This window comes from Oculina patagonica, chromosome 4, assembly GCF_052425735.1.
Source record: "Oculina patagonica isolate OP01 chromosome 4, crgOcupat, whole genome shotgun sequence".
Classification (NCBI taxonomy): Eukaryota; Metazoa; Cnidaria; class Anthozoa; order Scleractinia; family Oculinidae; genus Oculina; species Oculina patagonica.
The window spans coordinates 26,833,717-26,852,201 of record NC_135761.1 but is presented as its reverse complement, the minus strand read 5'-3'; the positions used below and the strand labels follow the sequence as shown (position 1 = coordinate 26,852,201).

The following is an 18,485-nucleotide window of genomic DNA, read 5'->3' as shown; positions in this document are numbered from 1 at the left end:
TAAGCATAGTAGGTTAAACAGTTGGAAAGCTATAGGAGAAACTGTTCGTTTCATACTCTTCCTTTTTTTAAATATTTCGCGAATCCAAATCTACGCTTCTGCCTAGCTTCTCTTACCCTTATTCGCTGTAAAACGGCAATAATAAGAAGATAGGAGGCCACAAGGTTTGCTCTGTCATCGAAGACGGTCATTGTGTTAAATCTGGCGCCAAAACGATTGTTGTTGCATGGGCTTAGGCCTTGCCCGCGCACTTTGCTCAAACCAGACGACAGGGGCGATTATATGAAAACTCCATTATCTCTCGCAATCGCTTGGATCACCTCCAACCGTCTCGGCGGTTGTAAACGATCGAGGCGATCGAAATGATCGGGGCGATTACTATATGACGAAACCAACCTTAAATAATCACGTATATCTTTTAAAAACGTATTTATTCTTATGGCAGATGCTGTCGATCCCATTCAACCCTTACACCTGGGACAGTACTAAACAACGAGTCAACTCTGGTGTCCTAGCTCTGGACTTAAAAGACGAAAGGAGAAAGGTGATCAAACTAGCAAATCTCTCAAACGGTGTCACGGTTATCACACCATTGAAACCTCGGACAATATCCTCAGAAAATCCGCAGTATTTCACCAATAATGACAATTTACGTTTTCACAAGATAGATGTCGAAAACGAAAACACCTTCATTATAGTGGAAATCACGCCTGGGGAGGCAAGTACACATCTGATTGTTTACATGCGATATGGTCAGCGGCCAACCACCGAAGAGCATGACCTCAATGCCACTGTCTCCAGTAACGGAAGGTGCGTTTGGACACTGACTGCACATGGCAAAAAGGACGGTAAAACTGAGTGTTCGTTTAATCAGTCTTTACCAATAAAAACTCTGGCCAAGCGACCTGGAAAATATTTTCTTGGAGTTCAAAGCTATGAAAAAATTTTGAATAACTCCCACAAAAGAAAGAAAAGATCGTGTTTTGGAAATAGACGAGAAAAGCGCTCGTGCGTCGAAGTCAAGGATCCCCCTCCCACTCCTCCTCAGAGCAAGAATGTAACTGTTGTGCCAGTATATGATTCTAAGACTGATCAGAACTATACTCTGCGGGTAGCACTAGGGAGCTGTGTGTATTGGTCAGAGGAGCGGGAAATGTGGATAACAGACGGCTGTCAAGTAAGTTATGTCAACTTTCCTGGTTGACGTCCCATTTGTTTCTTCGCGATCAGCGATTTTTGGAAGCCTTCAGGCAACCTTCGTAATGTTTGCAAGACGCCAAGCGATCTTGACAGTTGTCTATGTTTTTGCACTCGAGTGCTTTCAGTTATCAATTGGAGTATGAGCCGGAGTTTTCTATTTTAACAATAGAGTGTTTTTGTCGAGGAACTATCGGCTGATAGTTGCCCCGCGGAAATTTGATGTTCTTAAAACAAATATTAGCCCGAGAAGCGAAGCTTCGAGGGCAAATATGCTAGTTTTAAGAACATCAAATTTCCAAGGGGCAACTATCAGACCGATAGTTCCGAGACAGAAACACTCTATTGTCTTTATTGTTCACCACTAAATTTTCTTCCGCGCGCACGTACAAAAATAAGCATCGTGAATTATTTTTACTTTTGGGGATAAAAACTCAATTGAAAGCCGAAATTTGACAAACGAAACAAAACCAGACGAGAAACCCACTAAATGCAGTGAATTTGGTTGGGTTTTTTTGTTTGTAGGCATGCTTTTTTACAAAAAAATGCACGGGTGCGCACGGCAGGGCACTATGGGCTGATAGTGCCCTCCGGCGCGCGGGCACTATCGCGTCACGTGTTCAATTTAAACCAATCAGAATCGGAGAAAATTTAGTGGTGAACTATAAGAGCGAATAGTCAACGAGGCAGTCAAAATTCGAGGCGCAGCCTAGTCGACTACTGATCACTCACAGAAAACGAGGACGAGTAGTCTAATCACCGTATTTCAGTAGACCCTTGAATATTGCAATCTAAAATTTAAACCTACAACTTCATACATTTTCAAGCAAAAAAATCAAGAAAAATTTTCCCTTTTATGAGCAACGCGTCCGCGATCGTGTTCTATTATGGTGAAAAGAATGGGAGAACCCATCAGATTTGAGTATTTCCCATAGGTGTCTCAGGCTGCTAGCTATTGATAAATTTGTCTGCCCTGAACTAACCAAATTGGAGTTATTTATTATTTCTTTTGGATAACAAAGGACAGCGATCTGAATAATTTCAAACTAAATGCCTTTGTATCTGTTATTTGCAGGTATTATCAGCAACATTGAACGGATTTATCAACTGTTCCTGTAACCACTTGACGTCCTTTGGAGGAGATCTTTCAGTTAAACCGAATCGAATCGATTTTGACAAGGTCCTGGTCCAGTTTAAAAATATTGAAGAAAATGGAAATGTTGCAGTTATTGTGACGGTGGCTGTTGTTCTTGTAAGTTATTTTACCGTGCTGGTTATCGCCAGAAAAGCGGATAAAGTGGACGCCAGATATGTAAGTACCGGTAATTTAACCATATTGTGGAATCAAACCAGTATAACGTTTTACTGTAAAATCTGCCATTATGTAATGAGTGAACATAGCACGAACTGCACTAACATCAGGCGATAGCTTATAAGTTCTGCGAAAGTTGATTTTTGATGTATGATTGACAGCTCATCTCAAGAAAACCTTGCGTGTGTGTTTGTTTTATCTTGCTGTTTTTTTTAGATAGGATTCAAGTTTTCTCCAACAAAAACCGTTGACTGACAGTTCGTAGTGTTACACTTACTCCATTTTAAAATTCACAGAGTTTACCTTGCATGAAAGAGACTATTAATCATGTATCAGGCGAAAAATACTGAACTGATCAGCTTTTGTTTCTTTGGCACTTCTTTGACATGTATATTGAGTTAGATTCAGGTTATTGAAACTGGCAAGTTAAGTCGCACTGCAGGCGATCTTTGGAAGTCAAGCGTTTGTATTCAAAAACACGGGTGAAAGAGGGTAGGAAGGGGGCGGCAAAAAGAGAGAAACACTACCTTTTTTCATCTCCTCACACTCCTGTGTTTTTTTTTTTTCAATTATTATTTTTATTGTTTGTTTTCATTTACCCCAACCTTCCTCTCTCGGCCTCGTTTTTCCATGCCAACTCTTGCTCGTCTAAAATATGCCTGAAGAAGCGGCTAGTTTTCAAAGCTGGTTGTGCTTGTAGAACCGGCCTTTGCTTTCTCACCACTGAGTGGAAGCCTATGAGTAGCCCTTTGTGAAGATTGAGTCTCGGAAATCACGGTTTCATTACTGACTATTATTTATTGTCATTATTAATGAAAAAAATTGATGCTGTAATAACTGCATGTCATCAACATTGATTTCTAGAATGTTTTGCCAGTACAGCTACCATCCACAGCAAACAGCTTACACGAATACGAGATAGTAATTACAACTGGTGTGTGGACAAATTCCGGCACAACAGCTAAAGTTGCCATCGAGATATACGGTGCTGAAAATAGCACTGGAATTATTCAGCTCAGCTCAGAGGAACCTGGCGTGGATAAATTTCTTTTTTCTCGGGGAAACACAGATGTCTTCGTTTTTTATGTTCACAACCGGCTTGGTGCGATTCAGGGAGTGCGGATTGGCCATGATAACTCTGGCGAGAGCCCTTCGTGGTTTCTAGAGGAAATCGTGATTGTGGACAAAGCAGTCGATCAATCATGGGCATTCGCCAGCAGCCAGTGGCTTGCCCTGGAGCGAGAAGACGGTCGAATTGAGCGAATGATCGAGCAAGTGCCAAATCAACTGCATTTTAGCCATGAAGTTGTAAAACGGTGGTGGAAAGGCCTCACAGAAATGCATATTTGGATTTCAGTTGTAGCGAAGGCAAGGAGAAACCGGTTTACAAGAGTACAACGGGCGTCGTGTTGTCTTTCAGTATTACTGACAGCTATGCTCGCCAACGCGATGTTCTATAAGTTGGTTAGCAAATCAGAACAAGGCATTCAGTTAGGACCGTTGAAATTCTCATCGAGGCAAGTTATGATTGGCATCAAAAGCATGCTTATCATCGCACCAATTAACATCCTTATAACCTTTCTGTTTCAAAAAGGAGCTGGAAAGTCAACAATTGAATCTCGATGTTGCTCCAAAGTAAAGTGGCTCACTTATCTCGCCTGGTTCTTCTTCGTTTGTTCTTGTACTCTGTCGGCGACGTTTACCATCTTCTACAGTTTGACCTGGGGAAAAAGCATCAGTGAGCAATGGTTGACATCGATGTTCATATCATTCACTCAGGATGTGATAATTATGGAGCCGTTTAAAGTATTCTTCATAGCTCTTATGCTAGCGGTCATTCTCAAATGGAAGACGAGTAGACATAAAGAAAATGAAAGCATTGATGAAGGTGAACATAGTTTTTCACAACACAGATTGTGGACACTGAAGCTGACTGAAGTGGAGGAGATGAGAAAACTTCAAGCCAGAAAACAAAACTTGTCGCGGTTTTTCGTGGAACTTTTCTTTTACGTTATCTTCGTTTTTTTGCTGATGGTGGTGTGCTATGGTAACAGAAATGACCATCGATATCTGATGACGAAGTCTATCCGAGATGGGCTACCCCATTTTCACAAGGTGAGTGCAGCCTGACCTGACTGACTGACTAATTACTGGATTAGTTTGTTTGTCTTGTTTTGTTTTGTTTTTTCATTTAGTGAGCTCTATGCTTGGTTAGTTAAAAACAAGAAGGGTGGGGAGGCAGATTACCCCCCCCCCTCCCCACCTGTGTAGACTTCAAAATATGTGAGCATCTTGGTGTGGTGTGTAGTAAGAAAAGCATTTACAGTAAAGATTCGATTTAGCGCCCTCCTTCCAATAAGCGCCCCCCTTCGAATGTGTTTTTGTGAATAAGCGCCCCTATTCCAATAAGCACCCCCATTCTTATAAGCACCCCTATTCTAATAAGTGCCCCTATTGTGGATAACTGCCCCTACTGAAGTCATTGACGTCAACTAGATAACTGTTCACCGTACAGTTCATGTATATATTTACTGTTAAAATGAACAATTATTTTAAAAGTAACTGTACCTTTAACAATTTCTAACTGTTATAGTTCCTGTTATTGTTATACATTTGGTTGTTTCTCAAAAAATTAAATAAGCGCCCTGTCCCGAATAAGCGCCCTGTTTCGAATAAACGCCCTCCTTTGAGGTGCCAAAAGTAAATAATCGCCCCGGGCGCTAAATCGAATCATTACGGTATTCTTTTAAACGCCAAAATCAATTTGTCTGCATTTGTTGTGATTGACCAAAATTGATCCTTTTGGCAACTAAGGGTGGGTCTAATTGACCTCTTTCTGGAATAACCAGAGAGCAAAATACTTGAAATATTTCGAAATAAGACGTCATTTCCTCTCTGCATCGTGGCTTTTTGAAAGAAAAAAGAAATAGCCAGAGCAGCTAGAGAGGGCGGATATATTATAGAGCCGCTATTCACCAAGCGAGCCATGACGACTTATTAAAATGTCCTTAATAAATAGTATAGCAGCAAGGTTACAATAGCAAAGGCTTGGACGAAGCTGGAAGAACCTAAAAACTCTTCAAGTATGCACGGCTCTTATTATTCCGACCACAAAATAAACAATCAGCTATTCTAAAATAATTCTGAATAATGTTATTTGGGGGGAGGTCAATTCACCCCATCCTCAGAATGAGACACATCTGAGAAGTGGACAGCACAGCTGTATGAAGGAAGATCTAAACCTTTTAGCGGTAAAAAGATACAACAAGTCTTCAATCTTTAATTAAATCTTCTTTTAGTAAGTTTATGGAATAACCTCAGGTTACTATCGACAAATATTTCCCCACGGGTTTAATCAATACAATCAATATATTTACCTCAAACCATTTTCTTTCTTTAATTTCCATGCCAGGCTGTGAACAACACAAAGTACTGGAGCTGGCTGAATGACGTCTTTGTTCCGGGTGTGTTTGCCGGTCGATGGTACAACGGACAACAAGAAAATCAAACCATGTACATTGGCAACAAACGTTCTGTTTTAGTTGGAATGGCTCGAGCAAGGCAACTGAGAGTTAAACCCAGTAAGTTTAATTTGTCTTTCCGTTGACAGAATCAGGTTTAATTTACAGTTATATTAAGGAAGAAGGAGATAAAACATATTTCTTATAACTTAATTGTTATTTCGATTCATTCAACCTTTGTACGAAATCGTCGCTCAGTGCCAGACCCAAAGCGCAATGTTTTACACAAGCAATCATTGCCACAACAACTTCGTACCAAAAGCCTTACAGAGGCTCAGCCTCAATACAGCTCCTTCGATACATCTCGATTAAATAGTCGATTAACACTATCCCAGGATTAAACGTTGATCGAGAGTTTTTAAAATTCTCTTGTGTTATCGTTGTTTGAACAACCCGGCCCAGATGGCGAATTGCAGTCGCCGAGTTCAAAATTGCTTAGCAACTAATCGCGCGATGATATCGAGGCAACATACGTAGTACTCTCCAATACTAGGAAAGAAAACTGATTTACCAATTTACAATAATTGTTATTACACAAATCACAGGAAATTTGTCTACACACCATATAAATTATTCGTGTTCTGTTTTTGAAAATCCTGTAACGTTTATTTTACTTGTCATTTCAGCATCCTGTAACATCATGGCCGATATCACCAAAATCTCCCCGGTCTGCTACGAAGGATACTCGGAAGCAAACGAGGAGAGAAGAGCTTTCAGTAAACCGGGATGGAAGCCCATCAAAAACGTAACCAGTCGTGACGAGCTACTCCTAGCTTGCCCGAAGCCGTGGAGATATCAGTCAGCTGGGGAGAGTCACACAGGACCGAAATGGGGGCAATTCTCGTTGTACCCTGGGGGAGGGTACATCGCGGATTTGGGATACAATACCGCAACAGCTGTTAGCGTAATCAAAAATTTACAAAAATATGGTTGGTTGGATAGACAGACCAGAGCTGTTGTCGTGGAATTCTCCACGTTCAATCCTTCAGTAAATGTTTTAGGAATCGGAACATATTTCTTCGAAGTCGAAGCCTCTGGATACAGAGCACCTTTCACAAAAACTGAAGTTATTTCTTTGTATTCCACGGAAACCGCATCACGTCCGCTATATTTAATCTGTGCACTTTTATTCGTTGTATTCGTACTGCTGTATCTCGGACGAGAGTGTTACAAGCTTTGGAAACAACGGTCTCGTTATTTCAAATCCTTTTGGAACTGGTTAGAAATATTCCAAATGGTTTTGTCAATAACAGCTATTGCTATGCATATTGTACAGTCGGACAGAATCACTTTAGTGATTAGAAAATTGCAACAAAACGTTTACGCGAATATAAACTTTCAAGCGGCAGACATATGGTGTGAAGCCGAGAATGCTGTATTGGGCATCCTAACTTTTACCGTCACTGTAAAACTCTTGCGGCTTATTCGCTTCAACAAACAGGTTGCCTTATTTGCGAAAACAGTGAAGATATCTGCGCGTCATCTTTCCTCATTCGTGATTGTTTTTTTAATTCTGTTCGTGGCTTTCCTACACTTCGGTATCATGACCTTCGGAACTGGATCCGAGCAATACTCGTCGGTTTTACGAGGGACATTTTTTCAGCTCGAGTTAACTTTGGGTCGAGTCAGAGCTAGGCCTATTAACGAATTGGCAGCCATGAACAAGACTCTTGGTAGGATCTTTTGCGTAACGATTCTTGCAATTATTACTATACTGTTAATAAATTTTTTCATTGTTATCTTGAACGACGCCTTGGTGGAAGCAAAGGACGCCGCAAAGGAAAATGAACTGTTCGACCTTGTAGACGAATGTAAGTGGAAAAGCACAAGGGAAAGAAAGGCTTTTTTTGATGCGATTAGTAATAGTCTACGGCGAGTGAACCTCAACGAAAACAGCAAAACAGATGCTACAACTCCTGAAGGTAATTCCAGGAACAGTTCTACGATTAACTTTGATCTAATAAGCCAAGCCATCAGAGCTTCTAGGGAGCAAATGATCCAAGGATCAGCAAATGTGAAACCACGAAACCAGAGAAGAAAATGCTCCTTTGATAAGGTCAGTAATATCATTGGAGGCCTGAAGGATGTCAACTCCGAAGATCGCCGTAACAATAAAAAGAAAGGAAAGAAAGTACGCTTCAAAGAACATATCATAAATTCGCAACTGGGGAGACTACAAAAGACTAAGAGAGTCCTGTTCCAGCGCTTGGATAACATAGTCCAAGGACATGCCGAAGAAGAAAAGACTTTTCACTTCTTATGCCACAAAATGGGGATTTTTAAGTCCTAAGACCAACTGCTAGTCGGTGAAAAGTCACAGGATCTGTGAATGATGCATTCGCTTGATCTTTTAAACATGCGCGTACGGTGATAGAAAATGGATTAGTTATTAAATATCTCGGCAAAGAAATGTCGCATGTATGGTAGACATTCTCTAGGATTTTCCTAGAATAGTTTCTCTTTTCACGCTATATCAATTATAAGCTAGGTTTGTAGCAGGAATGCACAGCCGTGACGTTAAGAAATGTTTCGATAAGGTTAAGTCAGCGTTCGAGTCTTGTGGCCCATCAGGACGGAGCTTATCCGGATTTTCGTAGCATTAGACTAGTAGCGGTATTTCTTCTCCCCCCTGGATGGGATGTAAGTTCATCGTAGGATGACCCCCCCCCCCCTTCCCCACCCCCCAACAATAAATTCGCCGTGGCCCCGGCCAGGGCTAGAACCCAGACTGCTGGATCCGGAGTATAGCGTAACCATTAGGCCGCCGCGTCGCCCATGAGAGATGGTTAAGATAAGAAATAGATCGGGCTCACACAAATGCACCATAAAATTAATACAACTTAGCTCTAATTCCGTAGACAAATGTTTTCCAGTAAGAAAACACTGCACAATGTAATTTTAATTTTGGTTTTCGTATCTATGGAACAACAATGAATTTTGCGAGTCTGAGACCATATAATATAAGTTGAAAATTTGTCCAATATCGTACTGGATGTTTTTTTACCTAACTAAGCTGTAAATAGGCCCATTTGAACCCAGAAATGAGAGCGAGGAAATTAGTCAGAGTTGTTGAGACCATTGTAAAGGAATTCTAGGAAGGAAGGCAAGGCTTGCCAAGACTGCCAAGAAGAAACATTTTTCCATCTTGATTTTTAAAACCGAACAACTATAAAGGGTGCCTTTCGACTTAAAATCAGTGCTCTTAAAATTGGCAATAAATTAAATTAAATTAAGTTACTTATAAAAATCATCAAGTGTCAATGTTTTTAGCAAAAATCGTGCTAACTGAGTTCAAACAAACTTATTAAGAAGCCCAACTGGCAAGGGGCTGAAAGGTTGGCTGTTTACAAAGCGTGAAGGAGTTCGATTCGCAACTTTGATGAATATTTGGGGGGTAATTCCCTGGGAATCTGAAACAACTTCTATCGTTTGTAACGACTCACTCTGTGTTACCCTGCCCGTGAAGGCTGGTTTTCACTGGACATAAAAAATAACCTTAACTGGACGCAAGCATAAGCACATAAAAAGGGAAATACAGTCATTCATCTTATACTGTCCTCACTAAAACTCACCGTGACATAAATGTAAGCATCCATTCTAGGTATTTTTATTTAAGAGAATATATTTACTTGTTTGCTCGACCGCAAATAAACGCCAGAACCTCGAATTAAACACACCCGGTGTTTGTTCGGCGCAAAAAACATGTGACAAAATATTTCCACCCCGATGTTACTTAAGCACGCAAGGAAAATAATTGTGTGATCGGGCAACTTGAAGAATCCAAGCAAAATTGGTATCATGGTTAGGATAACTATTTATTATATGGAGGAGAGTGTCTTACTGGGAACTAAACCACTCTAGATTCCATACGCCACTCCATCTGGGACCCGAGTGGCATATTTTCCGAATGACACTCTTGCGAGTGGCATATCGCTCATTGACGTCACGATTTGCCCCTTTTCTACTTTGTTGAATGAACTTGGTTTCGTGTCGTTTGCTGTTAGCAAGCATCGACACGAAGGTTTAATTTGTCTAACTAAGCATCGAAAAAGAATGAGTTTTCCAAAAAAATTAAGAACGAAAACACGATAATGGAAACCTTGACGATTTCAAGCTTTTTAGAGGGAATTCTTTAGGATTTCACAAGTGCAAGATGTCATAAAGAAGAAAACAAAAGCAGTTGAAAACTATCGATCGACCGTCAAGACTTTACGCTCACTCGTGAGATATCGTTTCTGCCACTCGAACATAAAATTCATATATTTGAGCCACCGTGGAATATCCTCTCCCCCTTTCCCTTCCCCTCCCCTTTTGACGCCTGCCACGCAGGCTATGTTTCGTGTGACTAGCGCACACTTCATCCTGGATTTTTTCAATGATACAACCGAGCACGACGAAGTTTCTGTTACAGTGGGGCAAAGTTGTGGAATAGCCTTCCCCACGATGCCAGAGCTGCTAGTTCCTTTAGCCAATTTAAAAGACTTACCAACTGCCTGATGTCTCCCTCGTTCTCCCACACGGCAAACCTTGTAATCTTTTAATCCTTTTAACTGATGTTTTTACCGTGTATGTATATGTATGTATGTAAGAATTCAGTCACAATAAGACCCCCCCCCCCCCCTAAAAAAGAAACACGCGCATGCACAGCACGCAAACTTTATTATCGGACACCTTTTTATTTGACACCTTGTAATTGGACAATCACTTAATAGAATTAGAGTTTCGTTTCTGCGCTAATTTGTGTGGATAATCCCAGACGTTTCTGGACTTCTGTCCCTTCATCAGTGGAAAATTGCCGTTGTAATTGGACACTTTCAGTTAGCTGTGCGCCCTCCAATTTGGTGAAAAATAGTGCTTGCTAAGAAACAATCAGATTCGAGAATTTTGTTATAGTTATGATTAAGAACCTAAATAGTCTAAACTGTGACAATAACCATTCATGTAAGTACGTGTTTAGGCTAGCTTTGGAAAATACAGGTTCTTACTTTACTGTATTTGTTTTCTCTGATTGAGTGGGATGCCTTGAAACCTTGCTATCTCAAAGCTAAGTGCATGACCACTGTAAACAACATTTACCATCCTGCCATGGTAATCAAATAACTCAATACAAACTGATAAACGATTTTCTTCCAAGGGTTTAACGTTTTGGCGACATGGCGCAGTGGATGTATATTGTCACTTTTAATCCAGAGGTCGTGGGCTTGACTTCAGCAGATTAAGCGAAATGTTCTGAAATGTAGTGTACTGAAACACAGCGTTTGTCTCTTAGTCTCCTGTATTCAAAAAAGGAGTCTGTTGCTCGAAGGAGGAAGTAAATAATGAAATGCGAGACGGCCTCTTGTCTCGATTCCAGTACTGACACGCAATATTCGCGCAAGCGTTTTGCATTTGTCAGTCACTAGTCGGATTTAAGGGAAGCGAAGAAGCCAAATAAGGGAGTAAAAATAGCCTGTCATACCTACAACTTGGAAAAGACATGCGTAGGCCAGTTAAGTTCTGGGAAGGAACTGTCAATTTACTATTGACAACGTATTGCTTAAGAAGGTAGTGATAAAAAGAGAACTACCTGGGCATGTTTACTCTCACTAAAAAATTAATTTCCTTTTCCGTTAAGCTTTTTCCGTTAGGCTTGTCATGGATAGTCACGATTTGTTTTGTGCTCTCTTGCGTCAATCGATTGAATAAAGAGTCACTATATATTTATTTATCATCACTGTTCTAGCATTTGTGATCGAAGATCTCAATTTTATCTGTTTCGTTTTTCTCAGTTTCTCTTGGGCTTATACAGGAAATTAAATTGCAGTTCCAAACACAAATATTTACTAAGCAATAATGATTTTTGTGGACTTGAACGTGACTGACCAGAAGTAGCTTACCTCAGGGAATCGTGCATGCATGCATGCATTCTTTCTATAACAAAGGAAATTGACCATCCTTCAGAATTTTTGTTTTAATAGCTAGTCTAGAAAATAACACCGATAAGTCTTTGGATTGGCTTGTGTTTTTACCTTATTTTGGCCGCATGCTCTAGTTTCCACTCGAGTTCAGGTCCATACTGTAAGAACTGACTGGTGTTTACGACCCGAGAGCGAAGTTTGCGGGCCATTAATCGAAGGGAAAAACAATCATCCGTATCTTAAAGTACGGGCCGAGAAAACGAGGTTAACAAGTTATTTATTATTTTTCTTATTCTGGTAGCACGCGTCAAAAGGCTTCCTTTGACTGATGGGCGGAAACAGTTTGGCCGTTTGCTCGATTGATTGAGACGCGAAGCCGAACTTCGAACGCTTTACTTTTACGATAACTCATACAGTTATTTTCAGTTAGGGCATAAAAAATGGCTACAGTTCAAGATTAATTTGAAACAACTTCTAAAGGTGGTGAACAGACAAGGCTGACATCTCAACTGAGAAGAGAGCGCTACGATCAACTTACAACGTGTTAATTTTGCGTCGATTTTCGAAAACTTGAAAACACGACAGTGTTCCTTACAAATACAGAGCGATGGAACACCGTCGTGGAATTACTGGACAAAAACCTCATCAATTTTCTACGCGCTTTGTTGTGTCTTCTTGAGAGGCGGCCAGGGGTGCTTGGTCTCGATTGAAGCTGGCTGAATATTGAACACACAGAAATCGCTTCAATGGTTGTCATAGCAAAGAGTCTGAAGATTTAGAGTGAAGATATATTCCGGCTGAATGTTGAGACATTTTAACCTGCAGATTGGCAGCTTAATTCCATTTTCAACATACATAAACAGACATCTTAATTAATTAGCCGAGGAACTTGTCAAACATCAACTAATACGTTTTTCGCGTCAAATGTTCTATTCTCGAAGGATGCTACTAAAAGTGGTAACGGGGAACCGGTAACCGGGAACGACCGGGAACCGGGAACCGGAGTCTAGGAACGAGTGCACAGCGGTAATCCGTATAAAAATTCAAAATGGCGGACGAAAACACGGAAAAGGGTATGGGAACTAGTGTTCGAACTCGATCGTCGAAGCAAACATCGTGATAAATCGACTTTTCGTGTGTTTTTTCGCTACGAAGGTGCTGTTTAGGCAGAATTTTGGGACGTGAATGAAGGTAGGTGAATGAGTATTAATATTTTCTTATATTCAAAGATTTTTCCTGGAGTTGTAATTAAACGTGTGCAAAATCTGGGCAAGGTAGATAACCTGGATTTTTGGTAGACTTTTTTAGAAGTTCGATGACCATGCATGACGCGGCAATACTATACGCGTACCAAACCAACTGTTTCACGAACAATCAAGATTTCTTTATAGATGGTCGGTTCTTTTCTTTTCCTGGGCTAAGTTCTGTTCATGTGATACATCTTGGCGCACTGTGTATAATTTGCGCCGACAAAATGCCGAAGGCGAAAATGATCTGGAATATTCCATTCTGGTGAATTAACCGAACTTCCATCCGCCGTGCATCTAAAATGCATGCTGATATCAGCTGCTGTTGTTAAGCAACAATAATAGAGATAATAGAGAACTTTTGTCACACACACTGACAAGGTTGTAAACCTCATGTCAGCAGGACATGCAACTGTGTTTAAAAATTTTTTTAGACAGTTTGGCAATGGGAGAATTTGTGTTTTTTTATTTATACTATGGCAAGTGCAATTGTGAACCACATTGAATCTTGAGGGATGCTTAACAAAGTTCAAGCACAATTCCTCACTTGGAAATCACCAATTTACTTGTTGAAATACTTTTACGATGTCAATTAAATTATGTTTATCTTGTGGCCAGTAATAGAAAAGACAAAACTTCTAATAAGGCCATGCAATATTTTCTGAAAATTTCCAACACCCCTCCCCGAACCACCAGTCGCTAATGCTATAACTGATTATGGAAACCGAGGTAAGCTCAGGCTTGATGGGCCACTGGGCTCAAACGCAGACTTAACCAACAGCTGTGATGCCATAACCCCTATTGCAATCATGATACAAAGTGATCCTGTACTTCTCACAACAGATGGTATCTTGGACTTTGCATGTCAATTTGTTCCATTATTGAAAAGAAAATAACTATTTGGTGATGGCTTTTCACCAGTTTATTGTATGCTGTTATATTCAGCACACTAATCATAGATGAATTTCATTTTTGCAGGTTTTCGGCAGTTGGCTAAAGGACAACAAATAGATACCAGTGTTTATCTACTGCAAAATGATAATAAATTGGAAATTCTCTTTTTCTCATTCTGTCTGCTGATCATTTTGTGTTTTGCACAAGTGACTGGGGATGTTCTTTCCAGCCCACACCTTTTGACGGCCTCGTACAAAGCTCAGTGTGTTGCATTACAATATATTTCTGTGTCATAATATGTTTTTGTGAATCTGTAAATGAATTCAAAACACTATGTGTCTTGTAAAAATGACCATGCAGTAGGAAAATACAACACATCATTGGTAAGCAGTTTGTTATTCATGGCAGGCATCCAGTTTTATTTTTTTCACTGTGACATGAATTCAGAATGAATGCATGCAGTTGGGGAAAGACATACAGAAAACAATCAATATTCACAACATTGCAAAGTTGTCTTTATTTCAATGTCCATCCTAACACTTCGTGGATGTTGCAAAAAGGGTAAATCAGTACAATTAGACACCCCTGGAGAACCGTACTTTATAATTTACAGTACAGCTTTGATAGCACATGTTAAATTTAAATTTTTCTTTTTATGCAATACCATGTGTACGAAGAAAAAGTGATTTTCAGGGACAATGATGAACACTGTATTATACTGAATAGCATCTTGGAAATGCTACAAATATTCAGAGTGGCCTACAAAAATTGTTTGGTTCAAAAGCAAAACAAAACTCACCATTCATATTACTATCTAACAACCTACAAATGCCAAAAAACTGTTTTTATTAGTCAAAAGATAGATGTACTTGGGAACTTCGTTAACGAGAGTTGGACAATGCATAAATATGACTCAACAATTTACGAACGTATGATCGATCGGATAACAAACCAAGCAAATATATATCTGCTAATGTTACGCAACGCATAGGTTCCATCCTGTCAAATGAAACCAATCCCGCAACTGTAGTGGAAAATACAGCATATTATGCTTACCCTACTATTCGACTGCATTTCAATAAACAATTTGATTTTCGAAATGTGCTATTTCGATCGAGGCTATTGATCAGCGTGCAAGCTCCTTGCTCCCACAGCCGTCCTTTGCGTTGCGTCGTGTGTAAATGTAGATTCGAATACTGGCCTTGCTTGAAAGATTCCTTCTAGAAAGAAACAAACATTCGTATTCTTGTAATACACGTTCATAAGTTCGCATTACTCGAAAACCATCGCTCTGTCTGCGTGTTTTTATACACGATCGGTGAACCAAAAGGCGGCTGCCCATTTGTTGAAAGGACATTTGGCCCTGTCCAAATATATTGGGATTATCTGGTCATGTAACACTATATAAAGCATTTGTTTCTGTCTTCTCGTCCGCCATTTTGAACTTTTATACGGATTACCGCTGTGCACTCGTTCCCAGACTCCGGTTCCCGGTTCCCGGTTCCCGGTTACTGGTTCCCCGTTACCACTTTTAGTAGCATCCATTCTCGAATGTTCTACTCTTGACAAAACTCTTTAAACCAATTTCATTTATTATTGCTCTTTTTCACAGTGTTAACAGTCACTGAGTACCCGAGTATAGTCATGTTCGAGTTGCGCCAATAATTAACACCGCGAGAACAAATACGTTATTTTATAAGGACTTAAAGAAGTCTATTTTATAAAGCGAATAGAAGTTTGTAAAAAAAATCGTATTTAGTGCAAGTTAACCTTTACGCATTAACATAGCTACCTTTGCTGGCCACTAAAAGTATACTCTATGAATTCGCTCAGATTAGCCTTTAGAGAGCACAAAACCAGATATTAAAAATATAGTTATACCAAGCCGTTAACATTTTATTGTTCTAGTTACCTGCCGAAAATGCAAGTAACTGTGACCGTGCAGCAAAGTGCGCGCAAAGTATTTGATGTCGAGGGCTGACCATTGTTGTACTTATTCTATACAGTTTAAGTTTCTTCAACCAAAGATTTTTAAGCAGACTAGCTAATTAAAGCACCCTTATCTTTTTGGAATTTACATCTAATTTTTTTGTCCTGCTGGTGTTAATAAAAAAAATTGAAGACTACAGGTAACTTGTAAACAAAACCTTCAGTGTCACCATTCTTGAACTTCTCTTTGCAGGTGGATTAAGAATAAATGTTCCTGTTTGAATTCGTTGTGAATATTAATTCTTTCTTATTTAACACCAAGACAGTGTAAATAGACTGTCCGAACCACAGGATTTAAAACTCTTTAACCAAAAGCCATTATTCCTTGTTAATGAAAATCCGTTCACCACTAAATTTAATGACGAAGAAAAAGGATTGCTCAAAGTTGAAGAAGGACTAATCGCTAAATTTCCGCTTGAGATAATTAAGCAAATTATTAGAAGAAGGCAGGTTTATTTTGTCACAAAAAGAATTTGAACAAAATATTTTAACCTGGCACGAGTGATTTGCATAAAAACTAAAAATTGGTAATACGTTTAGTTTCCGTATACGAAATAAGGTCTGTTTTTAACTCCTCGAGAGTTTCTGCCGACTAATAACTTGGACACTTAAAGGAAAATAATGTAGTCACAATTTGTCAAGATATCATTTCGCCTGTGAGTGTAGGGAGAAAAGTGAAGGTGTTTACACATGTTATAGACAGGTCTTGGCATTTTTGCTCAAATTAACAGAAACTTCCGCAAGCAAAAGAAGATTATCATCAGATCAAAAGATTTAAAAACGTGAAAAGGTGCGCAACTAGAGAATTGGTATTGTTTTTCGCGAAGACAAACTGGATCTATTAAACCCTTGGATGTCATCCGAAGCTTATTGAGCAATGTTTGTTAGAGCTTAAAATGGGACCTTGGCAAATGTGTATTTTGTCAAAGAGAAAATTTGCATCGATTGGGTAAAATTATGCTGAACTGTGATAGTCCCATCCTCGGAGACCCAGGTGCAGTTAGTGCTTGTGAGGGAGACGCAAGACTGCGGGAAAAAAGTTCGGCATAGAAATGTTGGATTGATTGAAAGGTGCCCCTGGGGAAAGAGTCTTACCAGGCCAGTTCTATACTGCTTTCCGAATACTGCCTCCTGATTGGGCAGAAACGTTCTTTTAATTCCCTTTGTATTATTCTGCCCAATCGGCCTGCAGGTCTACAATCCGTTATGTGTATTTCAATACAAATTTTATACACAAATCCAGTTCGCTCGCTATCTTGCCTGTTCGCCAAGATTTTGTTCGAGAAGGAAAAATTTCGGCTTGTGCCTTCCATGGTCGAGAAAGTAGGAAGGTTGACGACTTTGTCCAAGTTATTTCTTTGTTTTGTTTACTTTCCAAAAGAGTTTTAGAGTTTATAAAGGTTACCGATTTTTTGGCGATTTAGTGCGTCAGAAAAAGCTAAAATAATTCAAGACTTAAGAAAAAAATCAAAAAAACTTAAGTGTTTTCGCGTTCAAAACACGGAAAAGCAAATGCAGGAATCGCTGCTGCACGCTCTGCACGCGTAGCTAGTCGGCCGCTCGACACATTTGCCTGATTATGCGTGAAAGATTTCAGGTGTTTGTAGAAGTTTCCCTTCAAGGCAGCAAATGATTTTCCCATGAAATGCATGTCAGAAAAAACTGTAAACATCGATTTTCTCGACTTGCACATCGCAAACAGCACGCAAGTGTTAGGAAGGTACTTCCGAAAATTTTTCTTCTCAAGTAAAGTCTTGTATATATAATTCGTATTAGAATGACACACGAAATGGACTGCAGACCTGCAGCCCGCTGATTGGGCGGAATAATACCAAGGGAATACAACGAACTTTTCTGCCCAATCAGGAAGAAGTATTCAAAGGGCTGTTTAGAACCGGCCTGGTAAGACTCTTTCCCCAGGAGCACCTTTCATTCGCTCCATTTTTTCTATGCCGAACTTTTTTTCTCGAAGTTTTGGGTTTCCCTCACCCCCACAAACTGCTCCTGATATTATAGTCCACTTACGCTGCCTTATTGACAGCTACAAAGAAAACACATCTGACAGATAATTTAACTTTTATAACCAATGAAATTTATTTTTGCCAGTAACACGATTCGTCATGAGTCGGGCATCCACTTACCTTTTCATGCAGCGCCGTTAAAATAATTGTTACATTTGAAACCGCTATTTTTTGGCTCTGCAGAGGCGATTTCTTAGCTTCGTTAGCAAATAATTTAGGCTTCGAGAATTTTTTCTTGGACAGTTTTATGTCATCGTGTTTGCATTTTGGAATTTGAAATTTGCAAGACAATTTTAGGCAGGTGCATAATGATTATTTATATTGTCTCGCATGAAATTTCTAAATGCTCGGTGGTAAAAGTATTATATTTGCTAATGGGAAGCGCTAACTATTAATTAAACACCCCA

General features: G+C 39.7%; 1 protein-coding gene across 1 annotated transcript in view; it reads left to right on the top strand.

Moving 5' to 3' along the window:
• The window catches only part of LOC144650049 (polycystin family receptor for egg jelly-like), a 145,398-nt gene extending 136,177 nt beyond the window's left edge, over positions 1–9,221 (top strand). Inside the window, exons 16-20 of the mRNA XM_078509693.1 lie at positions 446–1,177; positions 2,273–2,509; positions 3,374–4,624; positions 5,922–6,090; positions 6,657–9,221. Of these exons, the coding sequence (XP_078365819.1) occupies positions 446–1,177; positions 2,273–2,509; positions 3,374–4,624; positions 5,922–6,090; positions 6,657–8,320 (4,053 nt within the window). The 3' untranslated portion in view covers positions 8,321–9,221. The remainder of the gene's footprint in view (positions 1–445; positions 1,178–2,272; positions 2,510–3,373; positions 4,625–5,921; positions 6,091–6,656) is intronic.
• The last annotated feature ends 9,264 nt before the right edge of the window (positions 9,222–18,485 follow it).